The sequence below is a fragment of the Osmerus eperlanus genome, chromosome 3 (genome assembly GCF_963692335.1).
Source record: "Osmerus eperlanus chromosome 3, fOsmEpe2.1, whole genome shotgun sequence".
NCBI classification, from domain to species: Eukaryota; Metazoa; Chordata; class Actinopteri; order Osmeriformes; family Osmeridae; genus Osmerus; species Osmerus eperlanus.
The window spans coordinates 5,184,879-5,211,907 of NC_085020.1; the positions used below are offsets into that span (position 1 = coordinate 5,184,879).

The window sequence follows — 27,029 nt, forward strand, 5'->3', positions numbered from 1 at the left end:
TCATCCATCTGTCTTACTAATATATACAAATGTTATTTCAAATGAAAACCAAACCGATTTCAAAGTTTCAAATTATATTTTTACACATATACTAGATGGTCATATGTTCTCATTTAATAATGGATTATTAATGGATAAAGTTATAATGGATTAAGTGTTTAACCCTTGTGTTATCTTCGGGTCATTCTGACCCATCAGTCATTGTGACCCACCGTCGTATTGCGACAAATTTACCTCATACAAAAACAAAGTGAAGCATTTTCTTTTAACTGTCGGGCTGTCTCAGACCCCCCACATTGGAATGGTTAAAAGAAAATTATTTTTATTTGTTTTTGTATTGGGTAAAATTGGGTAAACACAACGATGGTTCGTTATGAACCTTTGGGTCATGTGACCCGAAGGCAGCACGAGGGTTAAGGAAAGAGAGGTTTCCCTGGGTGTGGTAAAGTTCAACTGTGTGCCAGTGTCTGGCTGGGTGGGGCATGTCAGTCCTTTTAAATACATTTTCTCAACACCTTTCCCAAGCACTGACTTAAGTATGTTTTGGTTTTAAATGCATCTCATCATACCAGTTTATCATATTTAATATAGTGAGATCGTCAGCCTAGTAAAGCGCCTAGTAAAATTATAAAAGTAGACAGGTAAACTGGCTTAAGAAATTCAACCTCCACCTGTATTCTCCCTCTAAGACCTCTTATTCAACACCCACATACCCAAGTTTATGACATTCAAGATATGATTTGACCATCTGGTCTTTATCTAGAATTCCTGCTGTGTGTGCATTTGAAAGAATGACTCCAAAAGGAAAAAGTCTCTCATTCCTACCCGTTTCTTGCTATTTTATATTTTAAAAGAATTATACAACATAAAAAGGTCAGCATAACTGTTTCCTCTTTTTACATAATTAAGGATTAACACGTTGATCACTTCTACATTTATAAAATGGTATATTATATTTTTAAAGCAGTATACTTGTTTAAAAAAATCCCTGCTATCCCTGCCTCTCCGCTCTGCTTCCCAGAATTGAATACCCTCTCTGACTGCCTGCCTTCATGTCCCGTTCAGTGTTTGCTACCTAGCAACTCGTCTGTATCCTTCTAGTCTTCTAGCTTTCGATTTGTCTCACCCTGTTCTGTCCCCTTAGCTTTCGCATCAGAGTTATCATCTGCCTGCTCATCTGAACCTGCTCCGTCCATCTGACTGTCTACCTTTATGCCACCCCCGTCTTTTTTGTCATCTTGCTCGTTATTCGCATTTTTCTCCACTTCTGCCGTTTCTACTGTATCACTCTGGCTTGAAACATCGGCCTTCTCTCCGGGGTCTGGATGTTGCTCTGCACTCTCATCTGTGCCCGTCTTTTCCTCTTTCATGGACTGTTGCTCCGTATTCCCCACTTCTACAGCTGATGTCTTATTTTCTTCATCCTCCGTCTCCATGCTTCTACTGATCCCCATAGAATGATCCACCCCCCCTTCTGGTTTCTCTTTTTCCACATCCCCTGCCTCCATTTCTTCCTCTGCCTCCTTTGATCCTTCTTCACTCCCTACTACTCCCCCAGGAGAGATGGAACAACTCTGGGAGTTTGGCTTCTGTTGACATCTGTTGTCCACATCTCCTACAGCTTTTGAGTCATCCGGTTCTGGTTGGACCTGACCCGGTTCTGCATGCTTGGAGACAGTTGCAGTGTCTGGTGTGCTTCCATTTATCTGATCCTCTTTGGAGCTCAACGTAGAAGCTGGAGAACGCTCTGTTTCCCCATCCCTTGTCTCTAACTCATCTTCATCCCCTTCCTCCCCCCCAGGAGAGGTTGAACAGCTCTCAGGTTTGCCTTCTTTATTTGTGTCAAGCTGATTTTTGAGAGCCTCTGCTTCTGACCCAACCTGTGTGGGATTGTTCGGGTTTGCTAGCAACCCAGTTTGTTCCGATATGTTTGTGTCGGGTTGTTTCTGATGTCCGGTTTCTCCTGCGCCCGTGTCCTGCTTTGTGGGACATGTCGGTCCTTCTGGTCCTGGGTCTGGTATGGCCTGGCCTGTGGGTTCCTTTGTTATTGATTCATGTGCGGCCACTTCACTCTTCTGGTCAGGGAGACTGACCACAGACACTGCTGGGTCCTGATCTGGTACTGTCTCTTGTTTGGGTCTGGTTTGTAATATTTTCTGGTCTGACTGGATCATGCTGACTTGGGAGGGTGAGGGTGGATCAGACCTGTTGCATTCTGCTGAGGGTTTTGTAGGAGTCAGAGCTGGAGGTTGTGTGTCACTTGTCAGTTTCGGGGTGCTTGTATCTGTGGGCTTTGTTTGACTCTGAGCTGAATCCTCAGCCTGCTGAGATAGATCTCCGGCGTGCTCTGACTGATTTGGTTCTGATTGGACCTGACTCGGTTCTGCATGCTTGGAGACAGCTACAGTGTCTGGTGTGCTTCCATTTATCTGATCCTTTTTGGGGCTCAACATAGAAGCTGGAGAACTCTCTGAAACACAGTGTTCTCTCTCTTGCTCTGTCTTTCTGATTGCTTCCTCTCCATTTTGGTCCATGGCATCTTCGTCAATTCCTCCATCATTTGTCTTTCGCTCTGTTTCCCCATTCCTTGTCTCGATCCCTTTTTCCGCCTCCTTTAACCCATCTTTATTCCTCCCAGGAGAGGTTGAACAGCTCTCAGAGATTTCAACGTGATGACCCTCAGCTGAAACCTCAGATTTGTCTTCTGTATTTGTGTCAAGCTGATTTTTGGGAGCCTCTGGTTCTGACCCAACCTGTATGGGATTGTTCGGGTTTGCTAGCAACCCAGTTTGTTCCGATATGTTTGTGTTTTGTTGTTCCTGATGTCCGGTTTCTCCTGCGCCCGTGTCCTGCTTTGTGAGACATGTTGGTCCTTCTGGTATTGAGTCTGGGTTAGGCTTGGCCAGGTCAGGGAGACTGACCCTCACAGACTCTGGGTCCTGATCTGGTACTGTCTCTTGTTCAGGTCTGTGTTGTAATATGTTCTGGTCTGACTGGATCATGCTGGCTTGGGAGGGTGTGGGTGGATTAGACCTCTCTTCACTTTGAGCTTGCTGAGGTAGTGCTTGAGTGCTGGGGAGTGTGGCTCTGTGAGAGTTATCTTCAGTTCTTTCGATGTTCTCCTGCTTCTTATTCCCGTTCTGTTCATCCAGTCTCCCTAACAGAGAAACATAGAATGAGAGGATGTGTGTTACATACCACTAAGGAAGCTAATTCCCAATAAAAAGGATCATAAAATATGATGGGCACCATATGAACGAACGAACGTACGTAACGCTCATTTGATTTAAATCAAATAAGCCCAAAGTAGCAAATAAAGACCTTTTTTTGGACTGTGCTGCCTTGCCAGACTCTCAAATAGTTCTCTCTTCTCCTTCACTTGTCCTGTGAAATATAAGGATTGAGTTTCAATAGTGGTGACTTCAATTCAATAGTCTATACCAAAAACTAACAAAACACATTGCATTGTTGTTTGTTTCTCTCAGATCTGACAATTGACGGTATTCTAGCGGTAACAGTGGTAACAGTGTCATGGACTGTACAAATAAAGATACATATTTCAACAGGTCTAGCATGTTGTGTGGAAGATCTACAGAGCAGTATTTCGAATTTTGTACGTTTGCAAAATAGCGAGGCTGCTGCGTGGAACGGTCACTCGAAAAAGCAATGAGACGTCTGATAAAAAAAGAAGAAATCTTGACTAAAACTAGGTTAGCCTGGGAAATATAAGGATTGAGTTTCAATAGTGGTGACTTTACTCAATGTCCTCTGTACTTGCAACATTAAGGAAAATTAATATAACCTTTTGGTGGGGAGTCATGTGGGGTCTTGTCATGCTCTGGAACCTCTGTTAAAATAAAACAAATTTCTGCAAATCACAAACTCTGCAAGTCTGATGACAATCTCATCTCATTATGGTATCTTCTAGCGTTATACAAAATATGATAGCAGCTTTGTAAAAACATAACCTTACCTTGCATCAGAGGATCCTCCACATCATCTTTCTTGTTGCGAGCAGGTTTTGCTATGAGTCAGTAAACAAAAATGGAGTTGGAGGAAAAACAAAGACGTACAGTAAGGAAGTGACCATATGTGAATGAAGCATCTGTCTTTTAGACAACTGATCTATGAACCATTTTACTCCCCCCCCCCCCCCCCCATCTTCAACCATGTGATGGCCCTCTGTTCAATGAGAAGGGTCTTACCTTTCTTGTGTCTCTTATAAAACCACAAGCCAACAGCCACGATCAGCAAAATGACCAGGCACAACAGGGCAAGACAGACAGCCAGTACTGTAGATGAGCTTTCGTCTAAATAAAGATACACCAAAACAATAGTACAGTTGCTTACTTACAATCGACTGACACTCACTGATGTGCAATTATATAGCGTTGTCAAATGTACAAAGTAGCAAAGTAGACAAACAACAAATGTAAGGTTAAGAATGATGTGTTACCTGTGAAGCAGTTCTTCACTTGGAATTGGGCCTGCTTCTTACTCACAAGGTTGCTAACTGAACACTGGATGACTGCTTCGTCATGTCTGTCCTTAACAGCGATGGACAACTTTTGACCAATGGATGAAGAGCTAAGCAATGTGCCCTCCAACCCCGCCCAGCTGTATGTCATTGGGGACTGTTGGTCTTGAGGGTCTGCATTGCACTGCAGTGTTGCCATGGAAGCAGTCGTCTTGGTATCGTTGACCACAACCATACAAATAATGGTGGGTTGTGCCACTTCAGCTATGAAGAAACACCATAAACGGCATCAAATCACCTTCAAAAAGCAGACTTTACCACAACTTCTTCACACTTAAATATGGTAGGCTATTCTATTCAATAGTATAGAATTTAGAGGTGCGTAGATTCATTGTGGTTATTAATCTGGGCTATTTAATTTCCATCCTTGAGGATTTTTTCCCCCCCCCCTTGGTGTGCAGGCTTTACAAAAATGTACAATGTTTTCAGACCAATGGCAATAATATGGCTTATGCATGAGTAATATAGCCTGCATATAGCCTGCATAGCATATAGCCTATGCATGAGTAAAGTATAACACAATTTCCACACAAATTTACCGATGACCTCCACTTGATGGTATGAGTACTTCAGCAGGTTGTTGATGTGTGCTTCTAACTCATAATGTCCACTGTCTTCGGCAGTGAGGTCACTGATTATGAGCTCTCCGGTGACGAAGTCTAGGACGGTCCTACCCACATAAGGGCCAAACTCCTTGTTCTGGCTGCCATCGAATTCCACCACTTTATTACCCTTATGTTTCCACAAGATCTCGTTCATTTGTCCCGTGACAGTGGGGACCAAAGTGATCTTCCCTCCGAGTTTTCCATGCTCAGCGTCTGCCGCCTTCACAAACACTGAAATCATACCTGTCAGGTCAATATATAGGCCTTCCAAACAAAACACATTGCATTGTTGTTTGTTTCTCTGAGATTGACGGTATTATAGCGGCAACAGTGTCATGGACTAGCCTACAATATACATATTTCAACAGGCCTAGAATGTTGTGTGGAAGATCAACGGAGTAGTATTTCGAACTTTGTACGTTTGCAAAATAGCGAGCTTCTGCTGCGTGGAACAGTCAGTCGAAAAAGTAATGACAGTCAGTCGAAAAAGTAATGATATCATTACTTTTTCGACTGACTGTTCCACGCAGACTAAAACTAGATTAGCCAGACCAATCTGTGGTTGATTTGTTGAAAGATCGGGAGGAAAATAAGAAAATAAGAAAAGTTTCAGATAATTGTGATTGATTGTACGGGCTAGCTAGTCTACCTGTCAGGTCCAGTTTACATTAGCTTAATTAAATGTAGGACCTAAACTAACTACACGATGGATGATGTTATAAACAACTTATTGCAAAACACTTTTAAGTTACTCACCAAAGTAAACTCCAATAAATAAAATAACACTTTGGATAGCCATTGGAGGACGAAGTGAAACTGGTTTCGTTTACGTCTCTTCGAGAAAAAGTTTTTTTCTTAATCCACGACAATCAAGTTTACTATTTCTCAGGATAACCTATACATTTACATTGAAGGGTTGTGGGGGAAATAACTATAAATTACATCTGAAAAAGCAACGATTCAATATTTCGATATGTAGCCTATAGCCTATTGCGTTTACAGGTAGGCTGGTTGATTTGAGTTACAGGTGAATCCACCTCTTCTTAAAGGACCCTTGTGAAGTTGGCTAATTTGAGTATAGTTAATTATTCCGCGACTTGTGTAGTTTGATAGCTACCTGATACTGAAGAACATTATGAAATACGCAAGGCAAACAACTCCATTGTTATTTCAAGATTTTGAATAGGCTACAGGCATTTCCTGAATCAAAACGTGTTTGGGTCACTGCGTCTCAACTGTAGCCTACTTTAGGCAATGTTGCATCAATGAAACGTGAACTCTGCTCTATTCCCCTGTCAATTCATATGCACATTTCTTAGGGTTATGATAGCCTGCCTTCAAAAGTCGCATAATAAAAGCCTATAGCCTAATAAAATGTAATTCAAATAACAACAATCAATCTGATTTGTATTTCTTTATTTGTGCTCTTTATGTGAACAGGATATAGGCTACAGTTTGAACTGGGAAAATGAAGTTACATTATTATTAAACACACTTTAGCCTACAAAGCGTGGGTGGGTTGATTTACCCCTGTGGAACCAATATGCTATAGCTTGTGTGTGAGCTTAATGTGTGCACTTTAATAAAGAAAATTACTGACAAAGAATGGTGCAAGCTAAGTTGATTGAAGTTCAAGGAATAGCCAAGTACTGTATTTTAGCCCTTACTGTATTTTAAAAGAATTATACAACATAAAAAGGTCAGCATAACTGTTTCCTCTTTTTACATAATTAAGGATTAACACGTTGATCACTTCTACATTTATAAAATGGTATATTATATTTTTAAAGCAGTATACTTGTTTAAAAAAATCCCTGCTATCCCTGCCTCTCCGCTCTGCTTCCCAGAATTGAATACCCTCTCTGACTGCCTGCCTTCATGTCCCGTTCAGTGTTTGCTACCTAGCAACTCGTCTGTATCCTTCTAGTCTTCTAGCTTTCGATTTGTCTCACCCTGTTCTGTCCCCTTAGCTTTCGCATCAGAGTTATCATCTGCCTGCTCATCTGAACCTGCTCCGTCCATCTGACTGTCTACCTTTATGCCACCCCCGTCTTTTTTGTCATCTTGCTCGTTATTCGCATTTTTCTCCACTTCTGCCGTTTCTACTGTATCACTCTGGCTTGAAACATCGGCCTTCTCTCCGGGGTCTGGATGTTGCTCTGCACTCTCATCTGTGCCCGTCTTTTCCTCTTTCATGGACTGTTGCTCCGTATTCCCCACTTCTACAGCTGATGTCTTATTTTCTTCATCCTCCGTCTCCATGCTTCTACTGATCCCCATAGAATGATCCACCCCCCCTTCTGGTTTCTCTTTTTCCACATCCCCTGCCTCCATTTCTTCCTCTGCCTCCTTTGATCCTTCTTCACTCCCTACTACTCCCCCAGGAGAGATGGAACAACTCTGGGAGTTTGGCTTCTGTTGACATCTGTTGTCCACATCTCCTACAGCTTTTGAGTCATCCGGTTCTGGTTGGACCTGACCCGGTTCTGCATGCTTGGAGACAGTTGCAGTGTCTGGTGTGCTTCCATTTATCTGATCCTCTTTGGAGCTCAACGTAGAAGCTGGAGAACGCTCTGTTTCCCCATCCCTTGTCTCTAACTCATCTTCATCCCCTTCCTCCCCCCCAGGAGAGGTTGAACAGCTCTCAGGTTTGCCTTCTTTATTTGTGTCAAGCTGATTTTTGAGAGCCTCTGCTTCTGACCCAACCTGTGTGGGATTGTTCGGGTTTGCTAGCAACCCAGTTTGTTCCGATATGTTTGTGTCGGGTTGTTTCTGATGTCCGGTTTCTCCTGCGCCCGTGTCCTGCTTTGTGGGACATGTCGGTCCTTCTGGTCCTGGGTCTGGTATGGCCTGGTCTGTGGGTTCCTTTGTTATTGATTCATGTGCGGCCACTTCACTCTTCTGGTCAGGGAGACTGACCACAGACACTGCTGGGTCCTGATCTGGTACTGTCTCTTGTTTGGGTCTGGTTTGTAATATTTTCTGGTCTGACTGGATCATGCTGACTTGGGAGGGTGAGGGTGGATCAGACCTGTTGCATTCTGCTGAGGGTTTTGTAGGAGTCAGAGCTGGAGGTTGTGTGTCACTTGTCAGTTTCGGGGTGCTTGTATCTGTGGGCTTTGTTTGACTCTGAGCTGAATCCTCAGCCTGCTGAGATAGATCTCCGGCGTGCTCTGACTGATTTGGTTCTGATTGGACCTGACTCGGTTCTGCATGCTTGGAGACAGCTACAGTGTCTGGTGTGCTTCCATTTATCTGATCCTTTTTGGGGCTCAACATAGAAGCTGGAGAACTCTCTGAAACACAGTGTTCTCTCTCTTGCTCTGTCTTTCTGATTGCTTCCTCTCCATTTTGGTCCATGGCATCTTCGTCAATTCCTCCATCATTTGTCTTTCGCTCTGTTTCCCCATTCCTTGTCTCGATCCCTTTTTCCGCCTCCTTTAACCCATCTTTATTCCTCCCAGGAGAGGTTGAACAGCTCTCAGAGATTTCAACGTGATGACCCTCAGCTGAAACCTCAGATTTGGCTTCTGTATTTGTGTCAAGCTGATTTTTGGGAGCCTCTGGTTCTGACCCAACCTGTATGGGATTGTTCGGGTTTGCTAGCAACCCAGTTTGTTCCGATATGTTTGTGTTTTGTTGTTCCTGATGTCCGGTTTCTCCTGCGCCCGTGTCCTGCTTTGTGAGACATGTTGGTCCTTCTGGTATTGAGTCTGGGTTAGGCTTGGCCAGGTCAGGGAGACTGACCCTCACAGACTCTGGGTCCTGATCTGGTACTGTCTCTTGTTCAGGTCTGTGTTGTAATATGTTCTGGTCTGACTGGATCATGCTGGCTTGGGAGGGTGTGGGTGGATTAGACCTCTCTTCACTTTGAGCTTGCTGAGGTAGTGCTTGAGTGCTGGGGAGTGTGGCTCTGTGAGAGTTATCTTCAGTTCTTTCGATGTTCTCCTGCTTCTTATTCCCGTTCTGTTCATCCAGTCTCCCTAACAGAGAAACATAGAATGAGAGGATGTGTGTTACATACCACTAAGGAAGCTAATTCCCAATAAAAAGGATCATAAAATATGATGGGCACCATATGAACGAACGAACGTACGTAACGCTCATTTGATTTAAATCAAATAAGCCCAAAGTAGCAAATAAAGACCTTTTTTTGGACTGTGCTGCCTTGCCAGACTCTCAAATAGTTCTCTCTTCTCCTTCACTTGTCCTGTGAAATATAAGGATTGAGTTTCAATAGTGGTGACTTCAATTCAATAGTCTATACCAAAAACTAACAAAACACATTGCATTGTTGTTTGTTTCTCTCAGATCTGACAATTGACGGTATTCTAGCGGTAACAGTGGTAACAGTGTCATGGACTGTACAAATAAAGATACATATTTCAACAGGTCTAGCATGTTGTGTGGAAGATCTACAGAGCAGTATTTCGAATTTTGTACGTTTGCAAAATAGCGAGGCTGCTGCGTGGAACGGTCACTCGAAAAAGCAATGAGACGTCTGATAAAAAAAGAAGAAATCTTGACTAAAACTAGGTTAGCCTGGGAAATATAAGGATTGAGTTTCAATAGTGGTGACTTTACTCAATGTCCTCTGTACTTGCAACATTAAGGAAAATTAATATAACCTTTTGGTGGGGAGTCATGTGGGGTCTTGTCATGCTCTGGAACCTCTGTTAAAATAAAACAAATTTCTGCAAATCACAAACTCTGCAAGTCTGATGACAATCTCATCTCATTATGGTATCTTCTAGCGTTATACAAAATATGATAGCAGCTTTGTAAAAACATAACCTTACCTTGCATCAGAGGATCCTCCACATCATCTTTCTTGTTGCGAGCAGGTTTTGCTATGTCAGTAAACAAAAATGGAGTTGGAGGAAAAACAAAGACGTACAGTAAGGAAGTGACCATATGTGAATGAAGCATCTGTCTTTTAGACAACTGATCTATGAACCATTTTACTCCCCCCCCCCCCCCCCCCCATCTTCAACCATGTGATGGCCCTCTGTTCAATGAGAAGGGTCTTACCTTTCTTGTGTCTCTTATAAAACCACAAGCCAACAGCCACGATCAGCAAAATGACCAGGCACAACAGGGCAAGACAGACAGCCAGTACTGTAGATGAGCTTTCGTCTAAATAAAGATACACCAAAACAATAGTACAGTTGCTTACTTACAATCGACTGACACTCACTGATGTGCAATTATATAGCGTTGTCAAATGTACAAAGTAGCAAAGTAGACAAACAACAAATGTAAGGTTAAGAATGATGTGTTACCTGTGAAGCAGTTCTTCACTTGGAATTGGGCCTGCTTCTTACTCACAAGGTTGCTAACTGAACACTGGATGACTGCTTCGTCATGTCTGTCCTTAACAGCGATGGACAACTTTTGACCAATGGATGAAGAGCTAAGCAATGTGCCCTCCAACCCCGCCCAGCTGTATGTCATTGGGGACTGTTGGTCTTGAGGGTCTGCATTGCACTGCAGTGTTGCCATGGAAGCAGTCGTCTTGGTATCGTTGACCACAACCATACAAATAATGGTGGGTTGTGCCACTTCAGCTATGAAGAAACACCATAAACGGCATCAAATCACCTTCAAAAAGCAGACTTTACCACAACTTCTTCACACTTAAATATGGTAGGCTATTCTATTCAATAGTATAGAATTTAGAGGTGCGTAGATTCATTGTGGTTATTAATCTGGGCTATTTAATTTCCATCCTTAAGGATTTTTCCCCCCCCCCTTGGTGTGCAGGCTTTACAAAAATGTACAATGTTTTCAGACCAATGGCAATAATATGGCTTATGCATGAGTAATATAGCCTGCATATAGCCTGCATAGCATATAGCCTATGCATGAGTAAAGTATAACACAATTTCCACACAAACTTACCGATGACCTCCACTTGATGGTATGAGTACTTCAGCAGGTTGTTGATGTGTGCTTCTAACTCATAATGTCCACTGTCTTCGGCAGTGAGGTCACTGATTATGAGCTCTCCGGTGACGAAGTCTAGGACGGTCCTACCCACATAAGGGCCAAACTCCTTATTCTGGCTGCCATCGAATTCCACCACTTTATTACCCTTATGTTTCCACAAGATCTCGTTCATTTGTCCCGTGACAGTGGGGACCAAAGTGATCTTCCCTCCGAGTTTTCCATGCTCAGCGTCTGCCGCCTTCACAAACACTGAAATCATACCTGTCAGGTCAATATATAGGCCTTCCAAACAAAACACATTGCATTGTTGTTTGTTTCTCTGAGATTGACGGTATTATAGCGGCAACAGTGTCATGGACTAGCCTACAATATACATATTTCAACAGGCCTAGAATGTTGTGTGGAAGATCAACGGAGTAGTATTTCGAACTTTGTACGTTTGCAAAATACTGTAGCGAGCTTCTGCTGCGTGGAACAGTCAGTCGAAAAAGTAATGACAGTCAGTCGAAAAAGTAATGATATCATTACTTTTTCGACTGACTGTTCCACGCAGACTAAAACTAGGTTAGCCAGACCAATCTGTGGTTGATTTGTTGAAAGATCGGGAGGAAAATAAGAAAATAAGAAAAGTTTCAGATAATTGTGATTGATTGTACGGGCTAGCTAGTCTACCTGTCAGGTCCAGTTTACATTAGCTTAATTAAATGTAGGACCTAAACTAACTACACGATGGATGATGTTATAAACAACTTATTGCAAAACACTTTTAAGTTACTCACCAAAGTAAACTCCAATAAATAAAATAACACTTTGGATAGCCATTGGAGGACGAAGTGAAACTGGTTTCGTTTACGTCTCTTCGAGAAAAAGTTTTTTTATTAATCCACGACAATCAAGTTTACTATTTCTCAGGATAACCTATACATTTACATTGAAGGGTTGTGGGGGAAATAACTATAAATTACATCTGAAAAAGCAACGATTCAATATTTCGATATGTAGCCTATAGCCTATTGCGTTTACAGGTAGGCTGGTTGATTTGAGTTACAGGTGAATCCACCTCTTCTTAAAGGACCCTTGTGAAGTTGGCTAATTTGAGTATAGTTAATTATTCCGCGACTTGTGTAGTTTGATAGCTACCTGATACTGAAGAACATTATGAAATACGCAAGGCAAACAACTCCATTGTTATTTCAAGATTTTGAATAGGCTACAGGCATTTCCTGAATCAAAACGTGTTTGGGTCACTGCGTCTCAACTGTAGCCTACTTTAGGCAATGTTACATCAATGAAACGTGAACTCTGCTCTATTCCCCTGTCAATTCATATGCACATTTCTTAGGGTTATGATAGCCTGCCTTCAAAAGTCGCATAATAAAAGCCTATAGCCTAATAAAATGTAATTCAAATAACAACAATCAATCTGATTTGTATTTCTTTATTTGTGCTCTTTATGTGAACAGGATATAGGCTACAGTTTGAACTGGGAAAATGAAGTTACATTATTATTAAACACACTTTAGCCTACAAAGCGTGGGTGGGTTGATTTACCCCTGTGGAACCAATATGCTATAGCTTGTGTGTGAGCTTAATGTGTGCACTTTAATAAAGAAAATTACTGACAAAGAATGGTGCAAGCTAAGTTGATTGAAGTTCAAGGAATAGCCTATGCGAAAGCTTTTACTTTCATAAACCTTTAGAACAACATTTTTTTAAGTAGGCCAGGCTAGAGTCTGCCACGCATGTACAAAAATAAATTACTTTACACGATGCATAATTATATGGAGGACTAAAAGTGCCACAATGAATTAAATAAATACACCATTAAATAAATAAATACACCATTAAATAATTACTTAAATGTGTCATGAATTAATTAAAATAGACATTAAATACAGAAATGTGTTCTTAAATGTGTCATGAATTAATTAAAATACCAATTCATTTAATGTAAAATACATATATAATTATTTCACTATTTAAGTATTTCATGCTACATTTCATGCTACATTTCATGCTACATTTCACAACGAGTTGTGTTGCAGTGCTTCATTAATTGTGTTATCTGTCAAACTCGCCCATCAAAGTCAGTGGGTGGGGCTAGCGCGAATCTAGTCTGATCCATTGCGTTGGTCTGAAGTAGACTGCCTGGATAGAGACGATGGAGGATCTTCATGAACTTTCTAGGGAGTTGGTGAGAGATATTTTAGACTTAGCTGACGACGTGAAGCAGGACCTGCTGACCCAGAACATGTAGCGAGTAAAGCAGAGGAACTTCTTGAAGTTTGGAGTTATTTCCAAACTTTCCGACCAAGATAGTGACCACAGTGACTGCAAATTTAGACTCTGGTACCAGGGTGCATCAGCATCTTCCTCCATCAAATTCGCTGCTTCTCTCAGCAGCTCCGGGCAAGTTTTAGACATTTGGTCCTGCACCTCGCACGCTGTCTCAACATGGGGGCTAGCAGGACCGAGTCTTCCCCTCGATTAATATTAGCCGTAGCATTGCAAAGTGCGGAAATAACTCCAACTAGAGAAGGTACAATTTCTGGGGAAATTGTAGGGTGTGCTCGCTTGCAGGTGGGTCCGTCCCCTTAAGTTTTTCCCATCTAGTGATATTTTCAAGCATTTAGCCTACTCAAGAACCCCCTTTGTAACAAGCTACTGTAACAACGTTGTCACCGGCAGTATTTCCGATGGAATCGCGATTCAAACAGTACCATCTGCTAAGTGAAAATATGCCCCCAAAAACGTAAATAAGCTTTACATCTATTTAGGGAGAAATGGCTAATTCAAAAGAAGGCTAGCCAAACTTGACTGAGGGAGGGGATTGTTTTTAAGCGCCGGAAATGAGAATGTGTCTTTTGACATAAAGTTTAGGCTGTGGCACTGAAGCCAGCGACGCACCACACAAGCTTGAGTTTAAATACATTCTTTAATGTGACATTACTTACTGTACATGCAAGTCTTGATTTGCTTAAATGTACATGTAAGCTGCTAGTAGTAGTACACCACGGCACGATACGATACTCGCTGTGCAACTGCACATCAATCCATGCGTCGTTGCTAACGTGTGCTGACGTGGTGACGTAGCTAGCACTGATTACCCTTCGTTGACTAAAGGAACTTTTTGCCACAAAAACGTTGTAACCTCCTAAACCGTGCAACGGAACGTAAATAAAAATACAAGCAACGCAATCGAGACCAAGACATCATTTTGACACAGGCGTTGTCTATGTAGTCCAAATATTGACTGATCCTTAGGGGGGCGAAAATAAACAATATATATGTGAGAACAATGGTTGTGCTCGCCGAAGGCGTGAGCACACCCAATAACTTTAAGAAGTTCCTCTGCTTTACTCGCTACATGCTCTGGGTCAGCAGGTCCTGCTTCCACATCGTCAGCTAAGTCTAAAATGTCTCTCACCAACTCCCTAGAAAGTTCATGAAGATCCTCCATCGTCTCTATCCAGGCACTCTACTTCAGACCAACGCAATGGATCAGACTAGATTCGCGCTAGCCCCACCCACTGACTTTGATGGGCGAGTTTGACAGATAACACAATGAATGAAGCACTGCAACACAACTCGTTGTGAAATGTAGCATGAAATGTAGCATGAAATGTAGCATGAAATGTAGCATGAAATGTAGCATGAAATACTTAAATAGTGAAATAATTATATATGTATTTTACATTAAATGCATTGGTATTTTAATTAATTCATGACACATTTAAGAACACATTTATGTGTTTAATGTCTATTTTAATTAATTAATGACACGTTTAAGTAATTATTTAATGGTGTATTTATTTATTTAATGGTGTATTTATTTAATTCATTGTGGCACTTTTAGTCCTCCATATAATTAGGCCTATGTGTGTTTTATGTAATTTACTGATCTTTACCTTGAATTACTATAGGGGGCGCTCAAGTTTGATCAAAAACGTGCCTTCGTATGATAGCCCCTCGGCACGTCCATTAGCCTAATTATACCGGGAAGTTATTCCTTAATTCTCATCATGAGAAATACAAGCCAAGGTGTCGCGTGAGAACGTGAGAAATGGGCTCTGTTGATATGCATGAGTTTCACGGCGAATGCGTGAGACTGTATTGTATTGTTCAATGTAGTATGAAAATAGTGGATTAGATGGTACAGCCTACTCGACCGTAATGTGTTCCATGTGAACTGTCTCAGTCTTAAAACAAATGCAGAGTCTAAAAAGCACCTGCATCTCCAATAAAAATTGTGTATTTTGTCTTTAGGTTGAGGTGGCCATCTGACTATTTGTGAATTGAATTAATATTGCTAGCATAAAAATTATTAGATATTTATCTTCTCTATCTTTTTGGAAATAAACGATTTAATTTGTGTCAGACAGGAAGAAGAAAAATTGTTGCCATGGAGATGACGCTTCTCCCCTTGCCGCGCGACAAGGCATTCTGGGTTGCGAAGAGCCTCGCTTGCTACTGTCATGGCGGCGCAGGTAGATGATAGCGTTAGCATCCATTAATTTCTTGGATTCTGTAACCTTTAACAGGAAAAGGATAATAAATTCAGACAATTGGGTACATTTCTGGTTCCAAACAGGTTACTCAGGTGGACCTAATGTACATTTTATGAAAGAAGGTTTGAGATCCTCCAACATTAGCTAGCTAAAGCTGGCCACGACGAGACTGAGACGTACCCGCACACATTTTCCAGAGAGGCTAACTCGAACGGTGAGATGCGTGTTGTGCTGTTTTTGTGGAAGCTAGTTAGCTACCTAGCTACCGAGCGAACTTACAGTAGTGGTATGCCCAGGCTTTGTTAGCGTGCCATTGCAGAGCAGGATGGTTATGTTGATACATTGGATCATCCGTATTTGTCGTTCTGCAGTTAGTTAGCAAACATAGCAATGCTAACCAGACCAGACTGCTAAAACGACTGTCTTAAAAAATGTCTAAGCTAGCTAGTTCGTAACGCACGTTATATTAGCTTAGCCCGCTATGTCAGCTAACTAGCTAGCTTAGCATTAACGCCAGCCTTAACAAAACCAGCACTGTGAGGTTCTCATGAATAGCGTTCACGAGAACGCGTTAGCTAGCTACAGTGACTACAAACTAATTTAGCCTTCAAATTAATGGCCCGGTACGCTCATTAGTAATGGATTGTGTGTATTATTAGTCATGGATTGTAACCTGGACTGGGATAATGTTAACCTACTAGCTAGCTATTATTCTATGGTGCAACTTCAGCGAACTATTTTGTAGCCAACTCACTAGCCTGAACCCGAATACTTATCGCCTTACTGTAAAATAGTTATAGGGTCTATTGGTACTAACATTAGCAATCGGAAAATGACAAACGTTGTTGTAAAGTTGCCTTTGGAAGCTAGCTACAATTAGATCAAAATGTATTTTGCGTATTTTATACGTTTTGAATGTAGCCTACTTACTTGACACAGACTTGGTGTTTAAAATAAGTGTGATTTAAAGCCTATTATTAACCATGCAGTTCAAATATTGACACTAACTTGGCTATATTCTGTGTACATGATTATATTATATGAATAAAAAAATGTATTTATTTTCCAGATTTACATCAGAGTGCCACTAGAATTGTTGACGTCACATTTCAAGCAACAAGAGCTGTTTCAGGGTGTACAATCGGCCAGCTTTTGGCACCGAAGCAATGGAGTGTGCAGTAGACACCCAACCAGGTGAGTGACAAAAAGACAATCAAAAATCTGGAAGTCTGTTACCAGTCACCTGCTCTCTTAGTAGCTGCCATTTGCAGTGATTTACATTTGCAACAGTGGACTTAAAATGAAGACGTACTTGCTCATCATTTGTTCTAACATGATATAACATAAGCTGATGTTTCAGTTCCCATTTTGCTTTCTCTCTGACGGTTGTCTCAGCTGTGTACAGGGCCAGAGCCTCTGTTTGACAAGGTTTCTTAGAAATGTTGTTTGCGACACTCGTGTGTAATTCCTGTGTGTAGGAGAGGAGGATCTACAGGAGAGGGACCATTCCACAGGAGAGAAAGCTGCCAATGAGGGCAGTGAGACACCCCACAAGAAGAACAAGAAGCACAAAAAACACAAGAGTAAGAAGAAGAAGAAGAAGCGAAAGGGAGAACGAGAGAGCAGCTCTGAGTCTGCCCCCGAGTCCGAACCAGAGCCTCCACGGGCCATGAAAACAAGAGCCAGGTCAGAACTCTCCCTGATAGGACCTGCACCTCATCAGGACACAGCAACTTCTAGTATCTGGCCAACAATCAACTCACATATATATTTATAGGGACTGTAAATAGGGACAACATACACATTTTTTAAATTATTATTTCATTAATTAATTGTCGCTCTAAAACTGTTACGAATGAATTGCAAATTCATTTTTTGTTTGTCCATCCCAGAAGTTCTCTGTTTTCTACAACAATTAAACTTATTCTGTATGTTTGTAGTGCGAGGATTGCCCGACCAGCCATCTCTGCTTCAGGGGAGCCAGTTGATGCTAAGGAGGAAGGAACAAGGGACTTGATCACAGGTAGGTGATTCTGGACACTTGTTGGATCCTCAATTGGGTGTTTGATGTGTACTCTGATAATGGTGAAAACAGACCACATTGCTTTAAACTTTAGACATTTCAGTGTTTGCACAAACTTTGTTTCAAGTGAGTGTACTTCAGATGTTTGTCCTCGTATATAAAACCTCTTTAAGCCTTTTCTCACTGTATTTGTAGATCCACAGGAAGTAGAGGGAGATGGAAAAACCAAAAAGCATAAAAAACATGCAGCCAAGAAGAGGAAAAAGAAGAAGAAGAAGGAAGAGAAGCAAGAGAGGAAGTCCCACTCTCCATCAGATAGCACCTCCGCTTCGGGGTCCGAGTCCGAGGGAGAAGGGAAGCCAGCAGTGTCTGAAGACAAAGCTCCCCCTGGAGCCAAGCTCTCCCCCATTCTGATCAAGACCAGGCCAGAGGACAGGCTTCCCTCTGCGAACCTGACCCGGGGCCACACAGAAGAGGCTCCAGCTGTGAAGGGTGAGCCTTCGGATGAGGAGCCACTAGAGGCCGGAGGGAAGGGGTCAGTAGAGGACTTGCCACCTTCTACAGATCAGGACAACCACCAAGCTGCCAAGGGAGAAGAGCAGCCAGGAAACGGCAGCTTCACCCACGCTCAGGAGCTGCCTGATATCATCCCCAAGCTGGAAGGCTCACAGAGAGATGAAGCCAACCTGAAGGAGGCTAGTGCAAGCCAAAGGGCAAAGGTCAAGGAATGCAACCCTTCCAGATCACCGTCACGCTCCCCCATGCGCCCCGGGGCTGATATAAAAAGGTCTAGGTCCAGTGTCAGTGACTCACCAAGCCCCAAGCGATCCTCTGATCACCCTGCGTCTGACCGGGCCCGGTCCCCTTCCAGTCCCAGGAGGAGTCCTAAGACCAAACGGTCCTCGTCTCCCAAGACAGGGCGTCGGTCTCCATCCCCCAAAAGGAAGCAGTCCAGATCCCCCAAGAGGTCCAGACGTAAATCTCAGACTCTCTCCCCGAAGAGGGGCCGAAGCTCGCTCTCCCCCTCTCCCAGGAGGAGGCCTTCCAGATCACCCAGACGAGGTCGTAGGTCACCGTCTCCGTCTCCAAGGAGATCTCGACGCTCTACCTCCAGGCCTCGCGCCGGCCGTGCCCGAAGGTCCAGAACCAGGTCCCCCCGACGGGTCGGCAGGCGCTCTCGATCCCGCTCACCAGCACGGCTCCGCCGTTCGACCTCCAGATCCAGGAGGTCTCGGCGCTCCAGGTCTCGGTCAGTGAAACGAGGACGCCGTTCCCCAACCCCATCACCCCCTCGCAGAAAAAGATCCCCGCCCATCAGAACCCGAAGGTCTCGGTCTCGGTCAGTCCGGAGGAGCAGGAGAACCCGCTCACGCTCGGTCGTCATCCTGAGGAAGGGCCGGCGCTCTAGGACCCGGAGTCCCAAGAAACGAACCAAGTCCAGGTCCCCAGTTCGAAAACGGCGTTCCCCGTCTCCCAGGCGGATCCGGGGCAAGTCCAGGTCACCGAGGACGAGAAAGAGATCCAAGTCCCGATCCACATCAGCACCACGTTATAGGTCCAAATCTCAATCACCTGCAGCTGGTGGCAGACAGTCCAAATCACCTGTGAGGAGCAGGCGATCAAAGTCCAAGTCCCTCAGCCGAGACAAATCCAAATCCAGATCTGTGTCCAGCGACAGGCAATCAGAAAGTGTGTCTCCAGCTCACTCTCGATCTAGGACTCCAGCCAAGGACCACGAGTCCCCCGCACAGCCTGAGAGAGCTGCCACAGAAGAACAAGTGGTCAAGAAGAGCCTCGTAGGGGCAGCAGATCAGGTGCAAATGGTTGCAGCAGATCAGGAGCCAGTGGTTGCAGCAGATCAGGAGCCAGTGGTTGCAGCAGATCAGGAGCCAGTGGTTGCAGCAGATCAGGAGCCAGTGGTTGCAGCAGATCAGGAGCCAGTGGTTGCAGCAGATCAGGAGCCAGTGGTTGCAGAAGATCAGGAGCCAGTGGCTGCAGCCGGACCATGGAAGCCCTTGCCTCTGGCCCCTGCCCCTGATTCAGCAGCCAAGTCTTCCTCCGAGACTGAGCTCACTGGCCAGAACAACAACCATAGCGCCTCAGCTGACACGGCCTCAGATAAAGGGCCGGCACAGCCGGCAGGGGTGAGCAGCCCAGCCAGCTCGTCTGAGGAGAGAGATGATGCTGCTGCTGCTGTCTCCAGGTCTGGTTCTCCTGAACCAGGTGTGGAGCAGTCAGACAGCTCTGACCAGGAGACCAAGTCTTCTGGCAAGAAGACAGCCACGGCGTCATCGAAACGTCAGACCTCCACTTCAGCGTCTCCCGCTAGGAAGAAGCTGTCCGTGTCCCGCTCACCTGCCCGCAGGAAGTTGTCACGCTCCACTTCATCTCCCAGGCGCTCCCCGTCTAAATCTGGAAAAGAGGAATCTAAAAGAAGAAATAAGTCCAGGTCTGTTTCTACTTCTCTTGTCGGCTGTTTTGTTCTAAGACACTTTGTTGGATGTTTGTTTAGGTTGTTTCAACCTGGTGACTCACTGCATGTTTGAAAAGGATCTAATAATAAATGTTTGTTGTTGTCGCTTTCAATGTTTGCAGGTCCAAGTCCCCCGTGAGAAAGAGAAATTCCAGGTCTCCTGTGGAAAGAAAGAAGAGGCGCTCCAAGTCCAGGAGTCCAGCCCGGCGTCGCAGGTCTCGCTCGAGGTCAGCCGCACGCCGCAGGAAATCTCGCTCCAAGTCCAGACCCAGGACCAAGCGGTCCAGGTCCCGCACCCCACCTCGCAAAAGGAGGTCCAGGTCTCGTTCCCCAGGCCGCAGGAAGAGGTCCCGGTCCACAGACCGAAACAAGCGCTCAAAGTCCCGCTCTCCCGACCGCAGGCGGCGGTCTAGGTCTCGGGGGCGCCGCAGGCCCGTGTTCCGGAGCCGCTCGTTCGACCGGCGGGACCGCTGGAAACGAGAGCCCAGCCACTCCCCCATCCTCATCCTCCGCAAGCAGCGCCGCTCCACTTCTCGCGCGCGCCGCAGCGCCAGCAAGACCCCCCCGCGCCTCACAGAGCTCGGTGAGACACCTGTCGCTATTTTAACCCTCTTCAATACCCCTCCACAGCTGCACACCGTCCACACACGCTTTCTTCTGTCTGCGTGGAGAATCTGTGCATCCACTTAACTTGTCTTCACTAACCGATTCTTCTTCTCCTGTCCATCCCGCTGTCTCTTTCAATCCCCTTCTGCACTCTCCCTCCAGACAAGGACCAGCTCCTGGAGATAGCCAAGGCCAATGCAGCCGCCATGTGTGCCAAGGCAGGGGTGCCCATCCCAGAGAGCCTGAGACCCAAAGCCATCCTCCAACTGCCCCTTCCCACTCCATCTCCTACCCCCTTGTCGCTGCCCCTACCCTTGCCTCTCAACTTGCCCATGGGCATGCCCAACATGTCCATGGGAATGCCTGGCATGCCCAACATGCCCAACATGTCTAACATGACCATGAGTGCTGCCATGGCCAGCATGACGGCTGCCACTATGACCGCGGCCCTCACCAACATGGGCGCGTTGGCTTCCATGCCCTCCATGCCCCCTCTGCCCACCATAACCAACAAGCCCCCTCCCTGCCTGGCACCGCCCACCCCCACTCTCAACCTGGGCCACATAGAGGAGGTGAAGAGGAAGGTCACACAGCAGGCCAACATCCACACCATCAAGGAACTCACCGAGGTCAGGGAACTTTTCGCATCCTAGACTTCTTGGGGTCTAATATTTACACTTAGATCGTGCTCTCTTGGTGTGTTTGTCTTGTTAGATGTCTCACCCCGGTGTGGTGCGTGTGTGTGTTTGCAGAAGTGTAAGATGATCGCGGAGAGCAAGGAGGAGATGGCCATAGCGAAGCCACATGTGTCAGATGACGAGTCATAGTGAAGTCACCACCAAGATTCTCTCAAAGGTAAGAACCCCAAACCTGTATGCACCATTTAGACTGTATTTACTAAACATGCAAGACTAGCCAAACAAGGCAAGGCTTTGACCAAACTTTTGAAATCTGTTAGTGTGTAGTTGTTGTGTTTTTATTAAAATATTTTAACATACCACATTGACCATAATCTGTTGGTTGAGGGACTGTTTTTTGACACTTTATTTGTATGTGTTTTTTTCAGAAGCACTCTCCCTGTTTGATCGGAAATGTAGAAAGGACTGGGCCCCTGAGCTGGCTGTTGTGGCTACAAGCACCAAAGCCAGCAAACTGCCCCTGTGTGTGTGCGTGCGTGTGTGTGCGAGCGTGTGTGTGTACGCGCATGTTAGTGTGTGTTGTTAAAGAGACGGCTCCTCCTGGACAGTAATCACCTCCACCACCACCACCATTCTAACCCCACCAGTACTGTGTATGTTGACCTTGTGTTACCTACCAATGAGGAGCCTAGAGTGGAGCTGTGTGTGTGTGTGTGTGCGTGCGTGTGTGTGTGTGAGAGAGAGAGAGTGTGTTGGCCAGTCCACTCATTCAGATTTTACAGTATTGCTACTCACACAGACAATACTGGGAGAAAATGACGGAAGAGAAATTAAAAGAAGAATCGAATGCTTTTCAAAGTTTTGTTTTGATGTTTTTTCTTTCTGCTATTTTACTTTTTATTCTAGTTATTTTGAATTGTGTTAATTGATGAATATTTCATGTCTCCTTTTGTGATATTTTACCCTGTGGTAGAGTGCTAGTGTTAGACTATTCCTGGTTACCTGAGGGCAGGTAGATTTACTGGTAACCTGTTTGCTGCCAGGACACCAGCTCATCAACACTTTAACAATTAATTTAGAAGGTTCTGTCACTTCTAGGGATCCTAAATGGTGTTTTCCTGTTTAAAAAAGGATGTGATTTTGGACAGTTTTAATGAAGATGCATTTTAGGGTTTCTTTGGTCAATAGGTAATACTTTGCTTGCTTTGTACATAATGTGTTGATGATTATTAAAGGAAACCACAAAATTACCAGTGGTCTTGTGATTCTTTTATATATCAGGCACTGAAGACTATTTTGATAAGTCTAAAGTGGTGCTTAGATACATCTGTGATCCTCCCCGACCAGAGGTTAAGTGAGGGAAAACGGGAGAGCTGGATGCGTGTGATGAGTATCTAGCCAGGGTCTCTTAGTGCAGAGCTGGCCATTCCACATGAGCAGAGTCTCCCGTCCCAGTCATCGACCTCATCCTGCCCAGCTGCTGTTATTAGGCCTAGGGCAGACCCAGGCTTCTGCAAACTAGCACCTCCCCTGGGTCCTAGAGAACGCCTGGTGCTGGTCCTCCTCTGACATCCCTAACTACTGTAAAGGACAGTTACCCAAGTAGTCATGAAAACCTCGTAGTGAAGTGAAGACTTACTGAAATTATGTCATTATTGAAGGTGCACTGGTCTGTGGGATGAACTAGCATACTTAGGGCTGGGTTTAGTAGATCTTGAGTCACGCATCAGATTAAACAAAATGTGTGAGGAGCACGGGAGGTGATACTGAACTGTTGATGTAAGATACTCTTTTATTCCAGAGGTAATCTGAAGCTCTGATGTGTGAATTGCAGCATGCTTTACTGTCAGAGGGTGGATGCACTTTAGCATTCCAAATCAATGCTGCAGGATCGATGATGGAATGCCTTCCAAACGGTCGATGGGTTTCTTTCGGGCAGGAAAGAAAAAAAAAGGGGTCACACACATCTCCCACTCTCCCCATACACACCACCACCAATTAGTAAATCAACCTGTGTTTGTTTGTCACCGACTGTCGCATATCTGAGAACAACGGTCAGAGAAGGAAGAGAGAGGAGGACCAGAGGAGGACATGCCAGACTTTACTGATGAGGATCTGGACCAATACCTCCAGAATCAGGCAGGAGCTCAAATTGACACATTTTCTTTGTATTTACAAGTTTGAGTGTGCATTTGTATTTGTGGTAGCAAATAAAAAAGATGGGTTCAGAATTGACAGGGTTACTATATACATTTAAAAAAAACGTATGTCTAATGTGTCTGTGCGTGTGTGTGTGTGTGTGTGTGTGTGTGTGTGTGTGTGTGAGTAGGTGGACCTGCGGCACCGCACAGTGAGTAGAAGGGTGGAGGAGGTTCTGACTGTTGTCAAAGAACTTACCAGAGAGATTAGCGGAAGAGATGGACGCTTCCAGTCCATTGTCCAGGCTGGAGTCCACAATGAGAGCATCAAGGTACACCGTTACTTTGAGTGTATTGGAGTGCTACTCTCTTATGCTACTCTCTTTTTGATACCTAAATGCTCACATAATCACTTCCATTGTATGTTTCGGTGTCTTTGCGTGAGTGTTTTGTAGGATCAGCCTGCCATGTTGTCCAAATGGACTGCTCTGCTGAGAGGAAGATGTACATTCAACCCTGCCATCCAAGTAAGCCAAGCTGTTTCAGTGTCTTTGTTCATGTTGATAGTATGCAGAACTCCTAACCCTCCCTGTACTTACTGTAAGTCGCTCTGGATAAGAGCGTCTGCTAAATGACTAAATGTAAATGTAAGAAGAAAATGCACTTTCACATACAGCATACTGAATATCTGTGTGTGTGTGTACAGGTCTTGACCCCTACCCTGATGTTGGTCAGTGTACCAGTCAGAGGGCTGCTTGGTTACCATGAGCATTTAACCCACCAGTGGAGGTACTACTCTCTGAGTGGATCTCGGCTCCCCTCACCTGTACGTGAGCCAGAGAAGCTCCACCAATGGCTGGAGTTTGATAGCTTCACAAACCCTGCCCAGGACTGGCAGGACACACGGGTGTGTGTAGAGGGCGACATTGTCCCAGCTAAGGTAGTCAGCCTCTTCAGAGAGATGCTAGACAACGCCATAAAGAGCTGTGGTCTGACTGGTAGGTCTGTCTGAGTAGTGTGTGTGTTTGTGGTGGTCTGCATCTCCAGAGACACTGGAAAAAAAATCGAACCCACCTGCGAGTGCCTGTGTTTCCAGGTAAAGTCACCGTCTTGGAGTCAGTGGGCACGGTGGTACGTGTTGCCATAGAAACGGAAGAGGGCATCATGGAGGCAGAGCTTGTTCCCACAGTGGAGCTCGTCAACTATTGGCCGAAGAAAGCTCGTTGGCCCCGCCTACTGCAGCGCTGGCCTGTTGCAGAGCGAGCTCGCTGCATCAAGGTCGGCCTCTCGCTCCCTTCCTGGAACCTCATGTGGTGTACACCTGAAACTGACCATTGAGTTGGTGTATGTTGAAACAAAGTTCACTTACAGGTTTTGAATTGTTTGTTTATGTTGTTCTCTCTGCAGTCGTTCGGGTTCAACTTAATGGCCACTTCTAATTACCACTGGCTGCTGTCCTTCTCACGAGCAGAGCAGGCACTGTTAGGCGCAATTGACGAGGACGGCGGTTGCCGTAGAAAATGTTACAGAGTCGTCCGGCAACTGAAGGAGGATGTCTGGTGTCCTGGAAACAAGCCTGTCATCACAGCTTTCCACCTGCAGGTACCGATCAAAACATTTGCTCCAGCCCTAAGCCTTCCAAACTTAGTGAGTCTTCAACAAGTCCCTCTAACAGACTTGCTTCTTCACTAAATAGGCCACTGCCTTCTCCCAGAATAATACTCCTTTCACTCCATTTGCCTTACCTTTTCCACCTCATGCTCCTCCAAAAAAAACTATTATCCCTGTCTCTATCTTCTCTCAAATCTCTAACCCTTCACCTTCTCTATCAACCGTCTTATTGTCTCTCAAATCTCTTTTCTATCTTTGCTCTGATGTTTCACATGTTCTTCCCCCTTTCCTTCCTCTCTCTCACCCCCTCTCTATTCTCTCCCTGCGGTCTGATCCCTCTCCCTCTGCTCTCTTTACACTTCACCCCTCTGCTTCCTCTGGCTGACCCCTTCCTCTCCACTTTTTCTCACACACCAACTCTTTCTCTCACCCCTGTGACTGACATCCATCTCTTCCCTTTCCCCCCCACAGACGCTGTTGTTCTGGTGTTGTGAGAAGTTTCCCTGTGTGCGGGACTGGAGATCTGTGAAGGAGTGCGTGTTGCGGATAGCTACAAAGTTGCACAAGTGTGTGAGCCAGCGTTACCTGAGGCACTACTTTGTCCGCTCCTACAACCTTCTCAAGTACAGCAACACCACCGAGCTGGATAACACAGCACAGAGGATCAACGCCTTCCTAGTAAACCCCAGTCTGTATGTCCACTAAACCCTGTGTTTCTGTGTGTGTGTGTGTGTGTGTGCGCGCGCTCATGCGTGCATGTATGTGCATGGGTGCACGGATCTTTGTGTAAAGGAGGGAAGTGGCCAACTCTGTCTTGTTACCTAGTATTGCCTTTTAAATCACAAAGATCACATTCAACAGCTTCATACACATAACTGACTTACATCAGGGTGAACAAATAAACTGTTTAGTTTTTTTATTCTTCAATGACAATGACATGGTTATGTATGTATTGATCTTGTTTGCTACCCGTTGTAATGCAGTTCAATGTAATAGATTGTATTTTTTGTGCTTCACTGATATTGTTCTGCCCAGGGACTGTATATACAGTAGCTAACTCTACTGGTGTAATAATACCGTCTGTGGACCCTGACAAATAAAGTAATAAACAGCCTTGGTGTGTGTGTGGGTGTGTGTGTGTGCGCATGTGTGTGATTGAGAGAGAGACAGAGAGAGAGAGAGAGAGAGAGAGAGAGAGAGAGAGAGAGAGAGAGAGAGAGAGAGAGAGAGGGATGAAGTGACTGGTAAAGAGAAGGATGGAGAGAGAGAAGGCACGTTTAAGGAGACAGAGGACTCCTGAGAGGAGAGCGGATGGAGGGATTGTGGGGAGGAATATAAACGGCTCTGTACTGCAGCAGCCTGCTGACGTGAGGAGTGTTCCCAAACACAGTTACTGACTGCAGACAGCATTACCATACTCGCACACACACACACACACACACATTCTCACACACACACAGTCAATGCCCCTGGGATTGAGCACAGCACAGTACTGCTTCAGGGCTCAGAGGAAACGAACCTTAGCCTTTCGTTTGGAGTCCTGAGGATGAGACTTGAGGTCATTTTGTGATGAGCATGTGTGGGTGTGTGTTTTTGTGTGTGGGGGTGTCTTTTTATGTGTGTGTGTGTGTGTGTGTGTGTGTGTTTGCCCGCTCAGGTCTGTTCCCTGCTCTCCGCTCTGACTGTGCCTCCAAATGAAGGTGCGTGTCATTGGCTGCGGGCTCCAACACTGTCCAATAGCATCTGGAGAGCAAGAGAGAGAGAGAGAGAGAGAGAGAGAGAGAGAGAGAGAGAGAGAGAGAGAGAGAGAGAGAGAGAGAGAGAGAGAGAGAGAGAGGGGGAGGAAAGAGAAAAAGAGATTGATTATTGTAACGTCCTGGGCCTTTTAATTCGTTACCTATTCTTACATCCAACCGTTTTTGCACTGATTGACGCTTTTAT

At 44.8% G+C, this 27,029-nt stretch overlaps 3 protein-coding genes across 3 annotated transcripts in view; 2 read left to right on the forward strand and 1 right to left on the reverse strand.

Annotated features, from left to right (window-relative positions):
* Positions 1 to 813: 813 nt before the first annotated feature.
* The window catches only part of si:ch211-39i22.1 (uncharacterized), a 75,358-nt gene continuing 49,142 nt past the window's right edge, over positions 814 to 27,029 (reverse strand). Inside the window, exons 8-14 of the mRNA XM_062456739.1 lie at positions 10,425 to 10,625; positions 10,174 to 10,278; positions 9,942 to 9,992; positions 9,771 to 9,815; positions 9,290 to 9,352; positions 7,712 to 9,125; positions 814 to 2,568 (exon numbers count right to left, since the gene is read on the reverse strand). Coding sequence (XP_062312723.1) covers positions 1,098 to 2,568; positions 7,712 to 9,125; positions 9,290 to 9,352; positions 9,771 to 9,815; positions 9,942 to 9,992; positions 10,174 to 10,278; positions 10,425 to 10,625 — 3,350 coding nt within the window. The 3' untranslated portion in view covers positions 814 to 1,097. The remainder of the gene's footprint in view (positions 2,569 to 7,711; positions 9,126 to 9,289; positions 9,353 to 9,770; positions 9,816 to 9,941; positions 9,993 to 10,173; positions 10,279 to 10,424; positions 10,626 to 27,029) is intronic.
* Positions 15,525 to 22,589, forward strand: sona (SON DNA and RNA binding protein a). Its single transcript, XM_062456735.1, has 9 exons — positions 15,525 to 15,813; positions 16,669 to 16,793; positions 17,078 to 17,285; positions 17,540 to 17,622; positions 17,818 to 20,071; positions 20,218 to 20,678; positions 20,864 to 21,330; positions 21,454 to 21,556; positions 21,768 to 22,589. The coding sequence occupies exons 2-8, from the start codon at positions 16,766 to 16,768 to the stop codon at positions 21,526 to 21,528; spliced, it is 3,576 nt and encodes a 1,191-aa protein (XP_062312719.1). The 5' UTR covers positions 15,525 to 15,813; positions 16,669 to 16,765; the 3' UTR covers positions 21,529 to 21,556; positions 21,768 to 22,589.
* On the forward strand, positions 23,340 to 26,269 carry mab21l3 (mab-21-like 3). Its single transcript, XM_062456741.1, has 7 exons — positions 23,340 to 23,478; positions 23,669 to 23,809; positions 23,933 to 24,004; positions 24,184 to 24,475; positions 24,574 to 24,755; positions 24,885 to 25,079; positions 25,560 to 26,269. Exons 1-7 carry the CDS (start codon positions 23,431 to 23,433, stop codon positions 25,791 to 25,793), a joined length of 1,164 nt encoding a protein of 387 aa, XP_062312725.1. The 5' UTR covers positions 23,340 to 23,430; the 3' UTR covers positions 25,794 to 26,269.

What these genes read in the sequence shown, in the direction of transcription:
- sona (XM_062456735.1), top strand. Translation starts at nt 16,766, where the DNA reads ATGGAGTGTGCAGTAGACACCCAACCAG. An exon ending in GCCATGAAAACAAGAGCCAG is followed by an intron (nt 17,286 to 17,539) that starts GTCAGAACTCTC and finishes GTATGTTTGTAG; the next exon opens with TGCGAGGATTGCCCGACCAG. An exon ending in CCATCAAGGAACTCACCGAG is followed by an intron (nt 21,331 to 21,453) that starts GTCAGGGAACTT and finishes GTGTGTTTGCAG; the next exon opens with AAGTGTAAGATGATCGCGGA.
- mab21l3 (XM_062456741.1), top strand. Translation starts at nt 23,431, where the DNA reads ATGCCAGACTTTACTGATGAGGATCTGGACCAATACCTCCAGAATCAG. An exon ending in ACCAATACCTCCAGAATCAG is followed by an intron (nt 23,479 to 23,668) that starts GCAGGAGCTCAA and finishes GTGTGTGAGTAG; the next exon opens with GTGGACCTGCGGCACCGCAC. An exon ending in AGCGAGCTCGCTGCATCAAG is followed by an intron (nt 24,756 to 24,884) that starts GTCGGCCTCTCG and finishes TTCTCTCTGCAG; the next exon opens with TCGTTCGGGTTCAACTTAAT.